A 16746-nucleotide genomic window follows, 5' to 3' on the forward strand; every position below is an offset into this window, starting at 1 on the left:
GAAAGTTTGAAAGTAAACTGAACTTTATTTATACAGAAACTTTCATGGAGTTAAAAATCTATAAAATAAATAAAGGATCAAAACCAACGACGACGACGACGAGGCAGCTGACAGGAGACCAGTGATGATCACATGATGCTTGAATATGCAAATGAGGCGTTATCTAATGTAACTTTAGGCGACTCTGACCTGAGCTGCAGTGATGGACACCTGAGACGTCTCATCATGAGACGTCTCAGGTGTCCATCACGTCATGATCTCTGTTTCACTCTCACTCAGATCTGAGATCGTCTTCACGTCGTCAGCTCGACACGTCTTTATATTTCTGCTTCAAATGAATAAATCTGCTTTTTATATCAAGAAACATCCGACCAAAGACTTTTGTTGACAGTCGACGGCTGCAGCGTTTATTTTCTCCTCGCTCTCTCAGACGTACGTCACCTCCTCCGATGAACAACCCGTCCAAACTTTTCTGTTGTTCCCCGTTGGTGGAACGTCTTACCAGTTCCTCTCGACCTTCACAGACCTCCAGCTCCTCTACAAAGAACCAGGCGGCGTCAAACATCTGCTAATAATTTATCATTTTTATTTCATATTTGAATATAAATCTCTGTCAAATGAAAATACCTAAATGAGACAAATCATACATATTTACAGAATTTATAAAAACAAAATCATCCGTGTGGACTCGCTCCGTCACCGTTCTCTCAAACTCTTTGTTTAAATCCAGGAAATGAGGAAACGTTTGGTGCCGGGCGGCCTCTTCAAACCGTGTGAACATTTTTAACAACACAAAGAAAAAAAAAGATTCAGATCCACCTTAAAGTTTTGGCCTGTGGACGATGGTTCGTGGTTCGGATCCAGCCCTGATGCGAGGGGCTCGACGTCGAGCTGCCGTTTGACCTCGGTTACAGTATGGTGAACACAAAGAACGAAGACGCGCTCCCCGGGCACAGTACGGAGGGATAAGGCGAGAACAGTGCACTCGTACAAACCATCAGTGAAGTGAGACGCCGTCACTCCAAAACACTTTTCAAGCCGCCGTGAAGATGGAGACATCGACCCCACAAAAGATAAAAAGAGGTAGGTGATGTGAGCGTATTGCTGGCATCCGGAGGGCAGAATACTGTAGGAACTTAATGAGCGAGTGGCGTTCGTCATCTTCGGTTCGTGGCAGTCTGGAGCGGACGCTTGGACTTCGATCTGCGTGACGCCGCCGTGAGATCTATGGCACAAAGTCTACGAGCTTCACGCTGAACACGAAAGTCATTCCAAGAACTCAAAATAAGGCTTCCAAGGGTCCAGCCTGGAATTAACGTCAGTGTTTGGACAGAGGCGACTTCAACATGCTGAAAAAAAGGCATTTGTTCGCTCACGGTCACGTGATCGATGGCGATTTATTGCACCGGGACGGTAAAAACGTGGCGTGAGACGCACGACGACAAAAAAAGTGATTGAGGCGCTCTCGTCCTGAACTCGTCATTTAAACGGATAAAAGAAGCGTGATTGGTGAAACACAGAGACCGTTAACGAGTCACTTCTCAACATTCAGTGATTTCTACCGACTACACAAACATTAATCGCTGCTCTCGTTCGAGTGCCGTGCAGAGAAAAGAAAAAGAAAGGTCGATGGAGGAGGGATTACGAAACAAACTCAAAGTGGCCGTCTTGGAAACATTCATGGCTCCAGCGGGTCGGACTGGCGCCGCTCATGATGCACCTCCGTGGCTACAACATGGCTATGCTCTCCGGGGTGCAGTTGAGATGCGTCGACGTGCTGCTGCCGCCGGGCGACTTGAGGCCTTTGGTCGCCCCGCTCAGCGTCGAGCCTCGGGCTCCGGGACCCATGATGACACCCGAGCCGTGGTGGTGGAGGCTCTGCTGCAGGCCCGCCATCATGGTCTCACTGGTGACGGTGCCGAACTCGTAGGTGAAGGTGCCGTAGAAGACCAGGATGTCCACGGTGAAGACCCACTCGCAGATGGCTGCGGCGTGCTGCAGGACGAAGCTCTCGTGGATGAAGAAGATGCCGCCTGGGAAGAGGAGGACGTTAAGGAAGACAGAACTGATGCTAAGTTCAGAACCGGGCTCACCAGCCGGACCGGGCCGAGTTCACAGCCTCTGAGAAAGAAAACCACCTCAGTAGGCTGCTGCTGGGTTCTGTTCAGGTCCGGTTCATCAGAAGGTGATGCACACTTATGGCTACAGGAGGTAAACATAACAAGGATACTGAGGACGAGGGAGACCATGGCGCCCAGAGCCAGAGCCACGCGGAAATGGGCCATCCAGTAGTCGAGGGCGGTCACAGCCACCCGGTACGTGAGGACACACTGCAGGCACACGAACAGCAGCCCGGCGGGGAACGCCACGCCGGCGCCCACGTAGTGTAGAGACTTGGCGTGATCGACCTGTCAGGACAGAGCGGCGTGCGGTTAGAAGACACTCGTCTGAGTTCATGTCAGAGGGTTTGTTACACGAAGTTTACCTGGAAGTTTCCCACCATGACCAGACCCACGGCGTTGGTGCAGCCGGACACCAGAGCGCTGGTGTTGACCCAACATCGGTGGCTGTGTTCGATCACCTGGGCGTAGCGCAGAAGGCACACCATCACCACTGTAGGACACACGGGAGAAGACGTGCACGATTACAGTACGTCCACAACAACAACACGACATGTGAGGTTCTTGATGTTCTGACCCGTCTGGACCCAAACGAGTCACAACACGTCTTCAGTAGTTGTTCGACACTGCGGTCGGCTCTTGTCTCTGAACCGGTTCGGGATATTCGTGGACAGGATCTCACGGTTAAGCTGATATTTCGTCTCTATGCAGACGATGTGGTTCTGTTCGTTTCATCTGACCGTGACCTTCAACTAGAACCGGGGCGAGAGTTCTGCGGCGTCTCCGAATCTGAGGCTGTACCGGAAAACCAGTGGGTTGCTCTCTCCGAGAAGCGAAGGAGTTCAAGTATCACGGGGTTCACGAGTGACAGTTTTAATTATTGTTTTTATCATCAAAGGTTGTTTCAGCTTCTCGCTTTTGTCTTTTCGTTCAGTTTCCGTTGACGAAATGAATCGCGGATCAACGGAAAACGAAACATGTGACTTCTGTTCACAAACTGAATGTTTTTCTTGACGTTTCTTCAGATTACAAAACAGTTCCTCTACATGATTGTCTCTCGTTTGTAGTCTCATGATGTGACCGCGCTCAATCTGCTGATCCTTAGAGGACGCAGCTTTAGCATCATGTTTGAAAAGAAACAGACGAGAATGTGAATACACGTTAATCATGAATCCATGGTGAAAACAGCAGGAGAGACGAAGTCAAAGACAGACGGGTAAATTAAGGCAGAGCTGAGTGCTGACGAGGAGGAGGAGGGACGGAGAGAGGCCATGGAGGCTCAGTGCAGGGTGGAGGACGGAGGACGGAGGACGGAGGGGGGAAGTGGAAGGAAATCCGCATCCATTATTGATTAGAGAGCTCGAGGCTATTTCAGGCTCCTCCGCTCTGCGAGGTTAATATGACACACACAATCACTGCGGAGCGTCGAGTTTTACTTGAATTATCTGTTAACGATGAAGTTTTACAGTTTACAAAATATTTTCATATTTTACGACTTTATACTTCAAGATTTTCACATTTTAAGGAATAATTCAACATTCTGGGAAAGTTTAAATGAGAAGATTAACGTCTCTCTGAATGACAGACGGTCTGCTCTCCTGATGTTTGTATGTTTATCGTGTTTTACGAGGTGCTGTGAGCTGAAACTGTCTTACCCATGAAGGCTCCAACGTTGCCGATCAGGCTGAACAGGCAACTTTCAGGAGGGAAGGAGCCACATTTACTGTAACATGGAGACAGAACAGCTGAGTCAGCTTCACCTGAACATGTGATCACATGATCAGCACCACGTGGAACAAAGCAGGACGAGACCTGATGAGGGGAATGTCCTGGATGGTGCAGCACGTCTTGGGGAAGCCCGGCCGGGGCAGCTCCTCCGCGCACGTGACGTTGTAAGACCTGTGACGGAGACACGGCGAGTTCATTCAGACGCTTTAACGAGTTTTAACCGGCTCGCATCGAAGGAGGACGAATCACTCACCAGTTCTCCACAGGACAGACGTGGTGGTTCATCACAGCCATGGCGTACCTGCCGGGAAACGTCACACACAAAGTTCAAACCTCGTCATACGACACGCGACACATCAGACAGTTCAGTGAGCGCAGAGAAAACTAAACGATGAAGTTCAAGTCTTTTTAACGTCTTTGTCAGGACGCGAGCAGACGAGATCCAGCTCAGGTGTTTCCATCATCTGATCGGAGGTCGTAGAAGTTGAACCATATCTGACTTTGGCAGCCCGACGTCGAACTGCTGCAGCCAATCACAGTCTGAAACTGAACTCTGAGACTCGACCTGTCGTGTTCTGACTTTGTTTATTTCATGAAGCAGCTTCTGAATCTGAATCACGGAGAAGCTTAATGTGGTTTGTGTTGAGCGACACAGACAGCGAATGAGAGCGAGCGAGCGGCCTCGATAAAGTCGTGATGTTGAACGCGTTAAATCTGAGTCGTGTTTCAGGGACTCACACGATCCATATTCCCGTGATGGAGAAGGCAGACAGGCTGACAGGCAGGACGATCCAGGCAGTCATTGGGCTGGCAGTGAGCTGGCTTTGTCCCAAGCATGGGGTGAGTCTTCAGGGCAGGAGACACGATGGGAGGGACGGACGGGGTGGTGGGGGACACTAACACACAGGGACACACACAGGGGGGGACATGAGAGGAGAGAGAGGGGGAATGGTGCTTCAGCTCCACGGGCCCCGCAACCAGCAGCAACCTGAAAGACAGATGGGAAATAAACTGAGACCTGATCTGACCAAAGACTGTCCAAAACCTGGACGTAGTCTCTGAGACGTCCCCGCAGACTGTCTAAAACCTGGACGTAGTCTCCGAGACGTCCCCGCAGACTGTCTAAAACCTGGACGTAGTCTCCGTGACGTCCCCGCAGACTGTCTAAAACCTGGACGTAGTCTCTGAGACTGTCTAAAACCTGGACGTAGTCTCTGAGACCACACCCACCTGTCAATCAAAGCGTCCACGCTCTTAATCCTGCATAACTTTAAGCCTTAATATAACCTGAACAGGTGAGTTGTATATAAATTCACCCTCAGTACAGTTGTCATGAACGGGGAAATTAGCTACAGAGACCAAAACTGTTTTTTGTACCAGGCTGTAAAACATGTTTATTTCTGCTGTGAAGTTGGACATTTGGACATGGGGACTTATGGAGACTGACTCAAGTGGACGTTAGAGGAACTGTCCTGGTGGTTGAGGCTCGTACATCGACCCAAACTATGAATCCAAACTTAATGTAAATGTCAGTTTGTGGGAACAGGAAGAACAAAATGTTTCTGTCACGTCAGCAGGAATAACAAAAAAAAAGGATTCAGTCACCTCGACAACAAAACTGTAAAACCACGTTAACGTGTTCTTCTTCGTGAGTTTGACCTTTGTGTGGAACGACAGCTCCTTTTTATTTGGACACGCTGTAAAACGATCCAGCTGCTGTCGGTCCACGGCGACCTTGGCCGAGTCGTCACGGAGACGCTCGAGGAGCTGCTCGAGTTTCTGTTTTATTGAGTTTGAATCATTCACAGAAAAATCAGCAACAAACCTGTTTTACAGCGTTCACAGCGAGCAGGGACGAAGACACATTTCACAATAAAACTCAATGGTTTTATTATTTATTTATCTTAGTTTTAATGTTTATATGTTGTCATGTTCCTCTCTCATTTTGTCTTGTTTAGTCTCTGTCTGTCAAAACACATGACTGTTTTTAAAAAGGTGTTTTCATAAATAACATTATTATTGTTGTTACTGTTGTTATTAGAGCTCATATTCAGTGAAGACCAGGAAGGAGTTTTATTCACTCTTAACCACAAAACATCAATAACTGTGAATCTGTGGGAACAGAACCAGAACAACAAGTAGTCTCTGTGACGTCCCCGCAGACTGTCTAAAACCTGGACGTAGTCTTTTTCGATATAAACAAAGAAATAAATTAATTTTTTTGTCACATATTGTTGTAGAAACAGCAGAATAAATGACAAACAGCTGGTGAAAGTTCAGTGCAGCTGTGACACATTAAGATGTGTGTATATATCTGTAATTACATTAATTAAACATTGTTAATTAGCCTGTGAGACGCAGCTGAACTCTGTCCGTGTGTCCGTGTCTCTGTTCGGGGGGCCGCCCCCCCTCAGCCGCCCCTCGGCCGCTCACAGCTCACACTCGCCCCTGCACTTCAAACACTCGATATAACCGAGAATTAAACGACGTGTTTTAATTAACACTTCATTATTTTGTCCATCCACGTCTCCGCAGCCGACCACCGGAGCAGCATCCCCTCTGGCAGCCTCTGCCTCCCGGTAACCGGGACACCGTTAGCCTCGTTAGCTTCCACCGAGCTAGCCCGGCTGTCTCATTCCCGCGCTTTGATTTCCGCTAACACCACCGCGGTGAAGCCGCTCAACGGCGGGGACAAGAGCACCGACAGCACCGGGACAGTCCGCGCACAGAGACGGGTCTGCACCTACCTTCAACCCGCTAAGCCCGCCGCGGACCTCGACAACCTTGGTTCCCTTTAAAAACACCGTTTACACCGTTTACCGGCGGATGATGCTAACCGTCCGGGGCTGCGTTTCAAAATAAGAGCACGGTGGTTCCACTGTAATAATTGAGTTATTGTTTTACAAAACATTTATTTTTAAAAGCTCATATATTTAATGGGGCTGTTTTTAATATTAAGGAATTCACACTGTACACATGTACATATTATATATTACAGGTATGTATGCACACCTTGCACATATCTATCTGTTTATATATTATTATTATACACTGTTATTAACAATAACATTACCATCATCTGCACCTTATCTACTTATTTATCTTGAAGTGTCCATGTCCCATTCTGTGTTTTTATTTTTATTTTTTCTACCTCTGTATTTGATTCTATCTATCTATCTATCTATCTATCTATCTATCTATCTATCTTGTTTGGACAGATGTCCATCACCTGCCCAGTCCAGTTGGTCTTGATGTGATTATTCTGAGGTAAATACGATGCTTTTATTTTCACATAATCCGTGCTGTTATTCTGCTGTAACTTGACGGAGCAGCTGTTGTCGGGGCCCAGCTGTGCGACGCCTCTTTAATGTCCAATGAGAAGTTTGATTTAAATCTGTTTATGTTACTTTAAAATTATACGTTTCAAACCTGGAATCAGATTTTTAACTTCTGTCCGGAGCTGTGATGATATCAGATTATAAACAACAGTTAGTTCTGATCGAGTGATCTGATTGGACGAGAGTCGTCTCATGTGTGCTGATATAGAGAATAACGGCACTGAGACTGTTCACCACACGTATCGCTCCACGTCACAGCTGTGCTAATATTAATGTTACATTAACAATCTTAGTTTGCTGAAGCTCCCTGTGCTGTCCCTTTAAGAAATATGACATCGAACAATTTATTACGTGTCCGTAAAAAACATTTCACTGTAGAAACACGAGATAAAGTCACATGTCGACAGTCTGACTGTTCAGCATCAACATAATCCACAAAGACAGACTGCAACTACTAACGTTATTTTAATGTTAGACCAACGTTATTTTAATGTTAGACCAACGTTATTTTACTGTTAGACCAACGTTATTTTACTGTTAGACCAACGTTACTTTAATGTTAGACCAACGTTATTTAATATTAGACCAACGTTATTTTAATGTTAGACCAACGTTATTTTACTGTTAGACCAACGTTATTTTACTGAAAGCAGCTGTTCGGTGCATCAGATACACGCTGAGCTGAACATCTGTAAATGTTTGTGTCGTGCTGTTATACTGAATATCAGCACGGCTGTGATTAACTCTGAGCGTATCACACTGTTAAAATCTTCTAATGTGAGGCCAAGCGAGTTTAATCTACATTTTCCTTCCATCATATTGAGCTTCATTAATATTCTGATTTATTCCCTTTTTGAATGACTCTGATTAAACATGTTCAACATGTTTCATACTGATGTGACAGTGGAGTTTAGCAGCTTCACTCGATCACTGATGTGACTCCAGGTTTGACTGTGTTCTTTAAATAGTGTGTTGTTGCTGCAGCAGAGCAGACATGGTGTTAAACACAGACTGCATACACTCAAATCAAAGCTCAGCAGTGACATCTCCATCTGCTGGAGCGAGCGCTCACTGCACGGAGCTGATTTCTCAGTATTTTATATTCAGTTCATAACAATAAGAAGAGAACAGCTGATAAACTGAGCGATGAACTCAAGCTGTAAAAAAAAAAGACTGCAGGAGGTTTGGATGAATTTGTAGCAGAATATTTCATGGTAGGTGAGTTTTCTGATGTTTTTAGGAACTTTTTAAACTTTGCATAATCGTACAAACCTCATGTTCTTCTTTTCTGACAGATTCAGTTTTCTCGTCTTGTTTAACTTTCCTAACACAGGATGAGTCTGAAGCTTCATCCTGTCACTTTTATTTAACTTTAACCTTTCAGAAACAATCAGAGAAACTTGAAAAAGAAACATTTACTTGAGTTTGTGCGTCATATTGACAGAATACTGTAATTCAGTCATTATATTGTAAACTGTGTTTGGACTGAAATACCAGTGTGTAGGTGTATGAATGTATGTGACAGGAGGCTTTATAAACCTACATGAGGGATTATAACCTCCATTCTTAAGCAGCTTTGAAGGGACTATACTAAATTTGATCCGTAAATCTTGCGGACAATAGTGACCGACAGGAAACCAGGAGAGTGGATGATATTAATCCTGGAGAGTATCAAGATGTGTTTTATCATCGTGATCCTGGACGCCTTCTGGATCAATGAAGGAAAAACCAGCATGATGAACTGAGAGGAAACTCTCTCTGTTAGGAAGGCATCCATCAACAGGTCGGGATTAAGTAATAAATGACTAAAAACACAAACTGTGCAAACGCCTGAGGCTGGATTAAAAGAAGAAAAGGAGAAACCAAATAATAAAACAGATTCAAATGTATAAAAAGATATTACAGACTGAAAAGAGCTTTTTAAACATGTCAACATCATCTGCAGCCCTCTTAAATATTCTTACACATAGGTTAATGTTTTAACTCTACGTCTGTCTTATTTGGCTCTTCTACAGTCTTATAAATATATAAATAAAGTTTATTATTATCGTGTTATTATAATAATTAGACGTGAATGAAAATCACAGAGAGGTGAGGATGTTTGTCATACTGTACTCTGCATATGACCAAAACAAACTAATGCAGTAAAATCAGTCACACAGAAACGTCTAAAGTTTGCTTTAGTGAGTTACTGCATGAAAACGATATGTAGAAGTTTAGAGTTTACCCAATACAATACAATACACCACTGGTCCTACCAGTTATTATACTGTATATAAACTAAAAACTAAGAGTGTGACAAAAACATTTAACCTAAAAATATAGAATAAAAACTAGACTTTATAAATAACAAAAATAAAATAAAGTAGAAATATGCAGGAAATGTCTTTGTTGCATGTCTTTACTTAAATCAACAAATCATCAAACATCGAAAACTCTAAAACTGATACCGAAATGAATAAAACTAAATGCTGGTAACAATAAAAACTAAACTTGAAGTAAAAGTGAGTTTTATTGTTTCCTCTCTTGTTTTAAAGGGTAAATCAGCATCAATGAAGCTTCACAGATAAAGTACATCACTCAGTAAATATCATATATCATGAATATTGCATTACAAATCCAGTTTATTTCTTCTTTACACACTGTACTAACAAGACCAGCTTTAACTTCTCTGCTTAAATGAACTTTAACAACTTAAATCCTGAGTTGGTTCATTATAATCGATAATCATCTCTGGACAATAATCTGGAAGGTTCGAGTTATAGTCGACTTCTTAGGAGTTTAATGTCCCAAACTTATCGACATGTATCAATAAAATGTTTCCTGCAGCCCCTCCCAGCCAGGAAAGAGGCTAATGCTTAAAGCCTTTATCCTCTTTTATGAATCCACCAACCTCCGTCCTTTGTTCTGCTTCGGTGGAGGAATCTTAAAGCACAATAACAAAAATAACCAGCTTTGTACTTCTTTATTTTCTTATATTATTATTGTTATCTTAGCATTTTGTTATATACGACATATTCTGATTTCATTCTGATAAACAAATAATTGCAAATTTATTCGTTATTTATTCAATCTAAAATGTATCTACAAAGAAATTCATCATAAAATGTTTTTTTTTCTCAAACAGCACGAAAGAAACAAGAACACACGCAACGTTATTTTCCAACCGCAGCCTTCCAATATGACTGAGTAATCTGTAGGGATTGTATACAGATTAATGTATGGCATAGCGTGTATGCATTCATAAACACACGTGAGGAACACACTGACTGTTGTCTTTTATGTTTTTAAATGGGAAAGCTGCAAGCACTGTGAACTCATGATAAAACTTTTAGAAACAAAAAGAGGGGGTGCGTTCACGATGGGCATTTGTTGAGATGTGCCACACAGCCAACGTCATGTCAGCCGGGCAGCTCAGGAGGGGATAATAGTATTTAGATGTCCTGTAAGCACGCGGATCCTCTCAGTCAGCAACATTAATGGGGCCATGAGGCATCCTGCTCATGTCCTCCATGCTTAGGTGAAGGGGGTATTAGACAGCAGTAATGCCGACTGGTCTGAGCGCTCTGTCTGCTGTGTAGTCTTGGGGGATCGACATGGGGAGCACCCGCAAGGTGTCCAACTTGTGGAACAGGAGACAGAGTCTCTTCCCCAACTACAAAGTCTCCGATTCGGACTTTAATCGAAGACCCTCGGACATTGCTTACCCGCTAGCCAAGGAAAGCTGCGTGAAGACATGGAACTCCATGCAAGACCTGAGCAAGGACATCTACGACATTTACGCAGAGTACGAGGATGAAGAGAATGACAATGCTGGATACAACTTCTCCAAGCAGTTTTCACCTGCCAAAAAGAACTACGTGATCAACATCAACGTAGGCGGGAAGCCCTACCAGATAGCTTACAAGATGGCTGCCAAGTATCCCAAGACCAGAATAGGGCGTCTGGCCACCTACACGGACCACAACATGAAGCTGGACCTGTGCGACGACTACACTGTGACCAACAATGAGTACTTCTTCGACAGGGATCCGGATGTCTTCCACAGCATCTTCAACTTCTACAGGACTGGCGTGTTGTGGATCAGGGACGAGTTGTGTCCACGCAACTTCCTGGAGGAGATCAACTACTGGGGCGTGAGGATCAAGAACACCCACCGCTGTTGCCGTATCTCTTTCGAGGAGAGGCAGGACGAGCTGAACGACCAGCTGAAGATCCAGAGGGAGCTGGAGGCCGAGGTGGAGATCGAGGAGAATGAGGAGCTCTTTCATGACATGTTCATGGGCCGGGAGCGCCGAGTTATCTGGAACTTGATGGAGAAGCCATTTTCGTCCGTCAAGGCCAAGCTTATGGCATTGGCCTCCAGCCTGTTTGTCCTAATCTCCCTGGTGGCTATGACTCTCAACACTGTGGATGAGATGCAATACAGAACTCCCACAGGTCAGCTCAGTGGAAAGACATACTGGGAATACGTGGAGTCCATGTGCATCGCCTTCTTCACCATGGAGTACCTGCTCCGTCTGGTGTCCACCCCTGACCTCAAATCCTTCAGCAGGAGCGTGCTCAACACCGTGGACCTAATCGCCATCCTGCCTCAGTATCTGCAGGCCTTCCTGGAGTTCTTCGACAATGAAGAAAACTACATGAAGCACGAGGCCGACATACAGGCGGTGGGACAGGTGGGGAAGCTGGGCCAAGTGCTGAGAATCATGAGACTGATGCGAATCTTTCGTATCTTGAAGCTGGCGCGACACTCCACGGGTCTGCGGGCGTTTGGATTCACTCTGCGTCAGTGCTACCAGCAAGTGGGCTGCCTCTTCCTCTTCATTGCAATGGGCATCTTCAGCTTCTCTGCTATGGTTTACACCGTGGAGCATGACATGCCACAAACAAACTTCACCAGCATTCCTCATGCGTGGTGGTGGGCAGCTGTAAGTACATCAGTGCAGGGTATATTTGGGTACATGGAGTATACTGACTTTCATTGAGAAGAGTTAAATCTGGGGCAACTGGACTTCTTCGGTTCTGAAGAAGCCTCTTGGATGAGATTTGAAATATCTCCATGGGTCTACAACCGAGCCCAGTTGCCCCAGATTTAAGATGACCAGGACGACTGAGAACCTTCACAGACTAGTATACCTACTTATTCTTCAGTCAGCAATTGGTAGGAAGAGTTAAATTTGGGGCAATTGGACTTGTTTGAGAGGTGAAACTTCTTCATTGATCTACAATCAAGTCCAGTTGCCCCAGATTTCTCTTCTCTGGATAAATGAGTACAGTAGTAGTACTCAGGCAGCATTGGGTATACTCATGTCTTAATCCCTTTTGATGCACATCATTCAGTAGTGTTCTGCAAGCTGAAGGTTCCTCCTAAGATGGCGAAGGAATGACAGAGTGATGGTGGTAATGCTGAAGAGTAATCCAGCAATGAGCTGGTCAGAGTGGGATAACCTGGTTAATGTCAGCCGGTTTTCATGAACAAACCCGGATCATTTCCTTCCCTCTTTGACCGAGTGGAAGAATCGTTTCTTCTAATCCAGGGGAAGGAATGATAATCCTCGTAATCATAGTAATGATTATTGTGAAGGATTCCTGTTGTGTCCATCTGACTGATGCAGAGGGACTGCCATCTTTGAGTCCAGTATCTCTTAAAACTATGAATGAATTCACACAAAACCTTTCGTGATTGTGAGAATCAGTCGGTAAAATACAGTAGGGGTTAAGATTTCCAGATGTGAAACAATAAAATCTGGATTAGCAGTTGAATAGTTTTATTTAAATGTATTGACAATTCACAACACTGAGTGCAGGACGTAGGATACTGAATCTTTGGTATCTCACAAAAGAGGTTTACTGTTGTGATAAAAGTGGCTGAAGAAGGTTTCATTCTTAACCGTGGGCTAAGATGTCGGGTCAATGTACGGCCCGTCACCACTGACTTCTCTCCTCACCCCGCAGGTCAGCATCTCCACAGTGGGCTACGGAGACATCTACCCCGAGACCATGCTGGGTCGTGTGTTCGCTTTCGTCTGCATCGCTTTTGGCATCATCCTCAACGGTTTGCCCATATCCATCCTCTTCAACAAGTTCTCAGACTATTACTCTAAACTCAAGTCCAATCAGTACACGGCCTCCACGAAGAAACGAGGGAAGGTGAGATTTGCCAAAAGGTCTTTAAAAAAGTTCAACCTCTGCTTTGGAAGCCCACAAAGTGAAGTTGATTGATTTCATCCGGGAATGTGATGGAACGAGTCGTGGCACGTCCGGCGTCCATTTCAGTAAATTGGCAGCTTTGTTGTTGGGAAGCCGGTGAGGGATCACACAAAAGGCTTGCCACACCATGTGGGTGAACATTAAAGGGTAACTAATGGGGACAAATTTTGAAATATTGAGTGAGAGCGCTGAAGCCAACAGAAGCAAAACTGGCTGCAACGTCGAAGTACGTCCGCTAACAGGCTCAGATTGTTGTTCTAAAAGTCTGACATCATTGTGGATCCTACAGGGACAGACCAGTTATATCGAAGATGCACCAGAACCTTGCTTTGTCTTTCCACTGATCCAACAATGATTAGAATATAACCTGAATTCACAGAGTTAGAGGAGAAGAACAAACAAGAGGAAGATCACTTAGAGTCAATTAGACAAACACAGGAAAACTAAAGTTACCCTTCAAGTTTAAGTATTTGCTTTTGTACACAGGAAACATATTTTTGTAACTTAATAGTCAGAAAATGCTGATTTTTAAAAAGAAGAAATACATAAAAATAAAAGAAATACCAACCTGTAGTTTAGATATACAACATATCACATCAGCATCTCCTGCCCTGCTGCATCCTCCTCGACGGTCTGTCATTACAAACAATACTTTTATTTCAGAAAGACTTTGGAGGGAATGTGAATAAAATGATGCACAACACATCTAGAATATTTCTATTTTGTCCATTTGTTGCATGTTAGGTTTAATATTTCTCTCGATACGATCACATTCAGTGATGCTGAAACACGTTTATAAGGAAGATTCTTACATCTGTTACCGTCATCCAAAGTGGGATTGATATCGTCAGCGTCCTTCTGAAGAGATCAAACCTTTATCGTCATGACAGCAGCTCTCAACATGTGTTAGTTTATGCCTCAGGTGTTAGGTCTGCATCGGCTTACAGCGTTTACTAAACCTTCACAGGCTTTTCACGTGTTTGCAGTGTTCAGTAGTTTGCAGGATGCAATCTGTTTTCAATAAACACCAAACTGTTCATTAAACATGTCGTCCTCATTGACTTCACCTTCATGTTCACCGTCAGCCTGTCTGACCTGTTCAGCTGCACACATCTCTGCTGACCTCTCCTGGAGACTCTGTGCTTCTTCTGTATAAGTAATTAATGCTTTAAGTAATAAACTAACACGTGTGGATGCTGCAGCGTTTGAGCCGACTCATCTCAAACCATCTCAGGCGGGTTAAGGTCAGGATGTGCATCCTCACGAAGTCTGGAGGTGAGTTTGGGGTCATTGTCCTGTTGGAAAATCAAATGATGGTCCCACTGAGCTCAAACCAGATGTTTGCCATGTTGGTTACAGCATCTCCACACCATCACACCTCATATATATATACACATATACTATACTGTATATATATTCTTCTGTACATCTGAAAGATTTAATTTAACCCAGTTTTAATCCGCTGTGAATTAAAACTGGGTTAAATTAAATCTTTCAGATGTTTCAACACTCTGATGTAAAGGAACAAAATATTAGGTAAGAAAGATTTTAAAAATATAAATTAGAATATGGAGAATATGTTTATTTTATCTTAATGTATTTATTTCTGTCGTCACTTCCTGTGAATATAAAAAATAAATATAATAATAATAAAACTTATTTAATAGCAGCTTTTTAAAACGCGTTTTTTTATTTATTTAGTTAAGTTAATTTTTTTCATTTCACAAAGACAATATAAAACAATTAACATTTTTAAAAAAAAAAGTATGTATAAATAATTACATAAAACAACAATAAAATATAGAAAAATAAAATAAATTAAATGCATTAAAAAAGTTAGAAGTTTTTTAAGAAGTGATGTTTTATTATCAGCCTCTCTGTCTTCAGCGTGTTTAAATAAAGTTTTTAAAGGCTTCAGTCTGGACTACGTTACCCAGAATCCTCAGCTGAACAACAACACCGGGAGCACGTGCCGTGTGTCATGGCGGGCCCCGCTGCAAAGATGGTCGGAGTCGGTGAGGAGTCGAGCAGTGACGAAGATGAGGAGGCGCTGAGGAGGTGCCAGGAGGCCGTGTGGGAGACCCGGACAGAGCCGAGGACAGGTGAGCTCCTCCCGGCCACGAGTCCACCTGAAACCCGCGGAGGAGCTGACGCTGCTTCATTAAGTTTAATCACTTTAATTAACTCTGACTGTGTGTGTGTTGCAGATGGAGGCTCTGACCTGCAGCAGTCAAAGAGGTGAGCTGACATGAACAGCTGATCACTGAGAGCATGAAACATGTGCTCCAGCTCCTGTTCTGGCACAACACTGCTGCACCAACAGCTAAGTTTAACTAGCAGCAGCTACAGTTTGTAGCCGTGTTACTCTTCTTAGCTTCCTCTGTCACGTTAGCTTATAAATAGGGATGGGAATTGATCAGATTTTTACGATTACGATTCGATTATCGATTCCGCTTAACGATTCGATTCTTTGTCGATTCTGCTTAACGATTTGATTCTTTGTCGATTCTGTTTAACGATTTGATTCTTTATCGATTCTCATTTGGGAAACAAACAGTTTGATCAGCATCAACTAGAGGAGGTAGTGAACTGGAGCGAGGACTAGTACAGCTGCAGACTCTCTCTCTCGTCATGGTCATCTTCTAAATGTAATGCAGAAGGCATTCGTTTAATGTGACTGTTACAGCATGTTTCACAAAGCAGCACATGGCTCTAACATGGTAGGCAGTGTGTTATTTACCTTCTGTAGTAACCACAGAGGTCAGAGGTCACAGCCTGGCTGCTGCTGCTGCTGCTGGGTTGAGATTCATCTCCAGTCTGAAGCGTGTCAAAAACACGACATTTAAAAATATTACATGTTGTGTGCACAAATGTTTCTGCATGTTGGTCGTGTTCCCTCCCGACGCTGTTATCTCCACTTTGCAACGATTGCAAGTCGCCCTGTTGACGTCTGTTTTGGTGAAATGCAGCCAAACTTTGGAGCGTTTGAACCGAGTGGGTGACATTGTTACTACTGATTGCACTGCACGTGAGAAACTTGTGTAAAGTTACGTGACGTAATTTGTCGTGCTTTCTGGAATCGATAAGAGAATCGTTAGATAAACTGCCAAACGATTCCATGGAATTGAAACACACGGTTCTCGATTCCCGTCCCTAAATGAGTCCAAAGTCAGAGCTAACGTCACTGCAAAGCATGAAACATGTTGCTACACTGTGGCTAACGTCAGCTGAGTTTAAAGGTTACACTGCACGCTCAGCTCCTGTTCTGGCACAACACTGCTGCACCAAAAGCTGCTGTGTAAACACCAAAAGCTAAGTTTAACTAGCAGCAGCTACAGTTTGTAGCC

At 43.9% G+C, this 16746-nt stretch overlaps 3 protein-coding genes across 3 annotated transcripts in view; 2 read left to right on the forward strand and 1 right to left on the reverse strand.

Moving 5' to 3' along the window:
* Window positions 1–569: 569 nt before the first annotated feature.
* LOC104936125 (transmembrane protein 150A) lies at window positions 570–6716 on the reverse strand. The gene is made up of 8 exons (XM_019268069.2): window positions 6596–6716; window positions 4587–4836; window positions 4102–4149; window positions 3933–4019; window positions 3776–3843; window positions 2486–2613; window positions 2231–2408; window positions 570–2033 (listed from the first exon to the last, which is right to left on the reverse strand). Exons 2-8 carry the CDS (start codon window positions 4649–4651, stop codon window positions 1729–1731), a joined length of 879 nt encoding a protein of 292 aa, XP_019123614.1. The 5' UTR covers window positions 4652–4836; window positions 6596–6716; the 3' UTR covers window positions 570–1728.
* Window positions 6717–10782: 4066 nt separating this feature from the next.
* Window positions 10783–14426, forward strand: LOC104937965 (potassium voltage-gated channel subfamily V member 2-like). The gene is made up of 2 exons (XM_010754289.3): window positions 10783–12117; window positions 13145–14426. Exons 1-2 carry the CDS (start codon window positions 10783–10785, stop codon window positions 13409–13411), a joined length of 1602 nt encoding a protein of 533 aa, XP_010752591.2. The 3' UTR covers window positions 13412–14426.
* A 911-nt stretch (window positions 14427–15337) lies between these two features.
* Window positions 15338–16746, forward strand: part of ciiih12orf43 (chromosome III C12orf43 homolog) — a 3140-nt gene continuing 1731 nt past the window's right edge. The window contains exons 1-2 of the mRNA XM_027278270.1: window positions 15338–15501; window positions 15607–15636. Coding sequence (XP_027134071.1) covers window positions 15381–15501; window positions 15607–15636 — 151 coding nt within the window. The 5' untranslated portion in view covers window positions 15338–15380. The remainder of the gene's footprint in view (window positions 15502–15606; window positions 15637–16746) is intronic.

Source organism: Larimichthys crocea, chromosome III, assembly GCF_000972845.2.
Source record: "Larimichthys crocea isolate SSNF chromosome III, L_crocea_2.0, whole genome shotgun sequence".
NCBI lineage: Eukaryota > Metazoa > Chordata > Actinopteri > Sciaenidae > Larimichthys > Larimichthys crocea.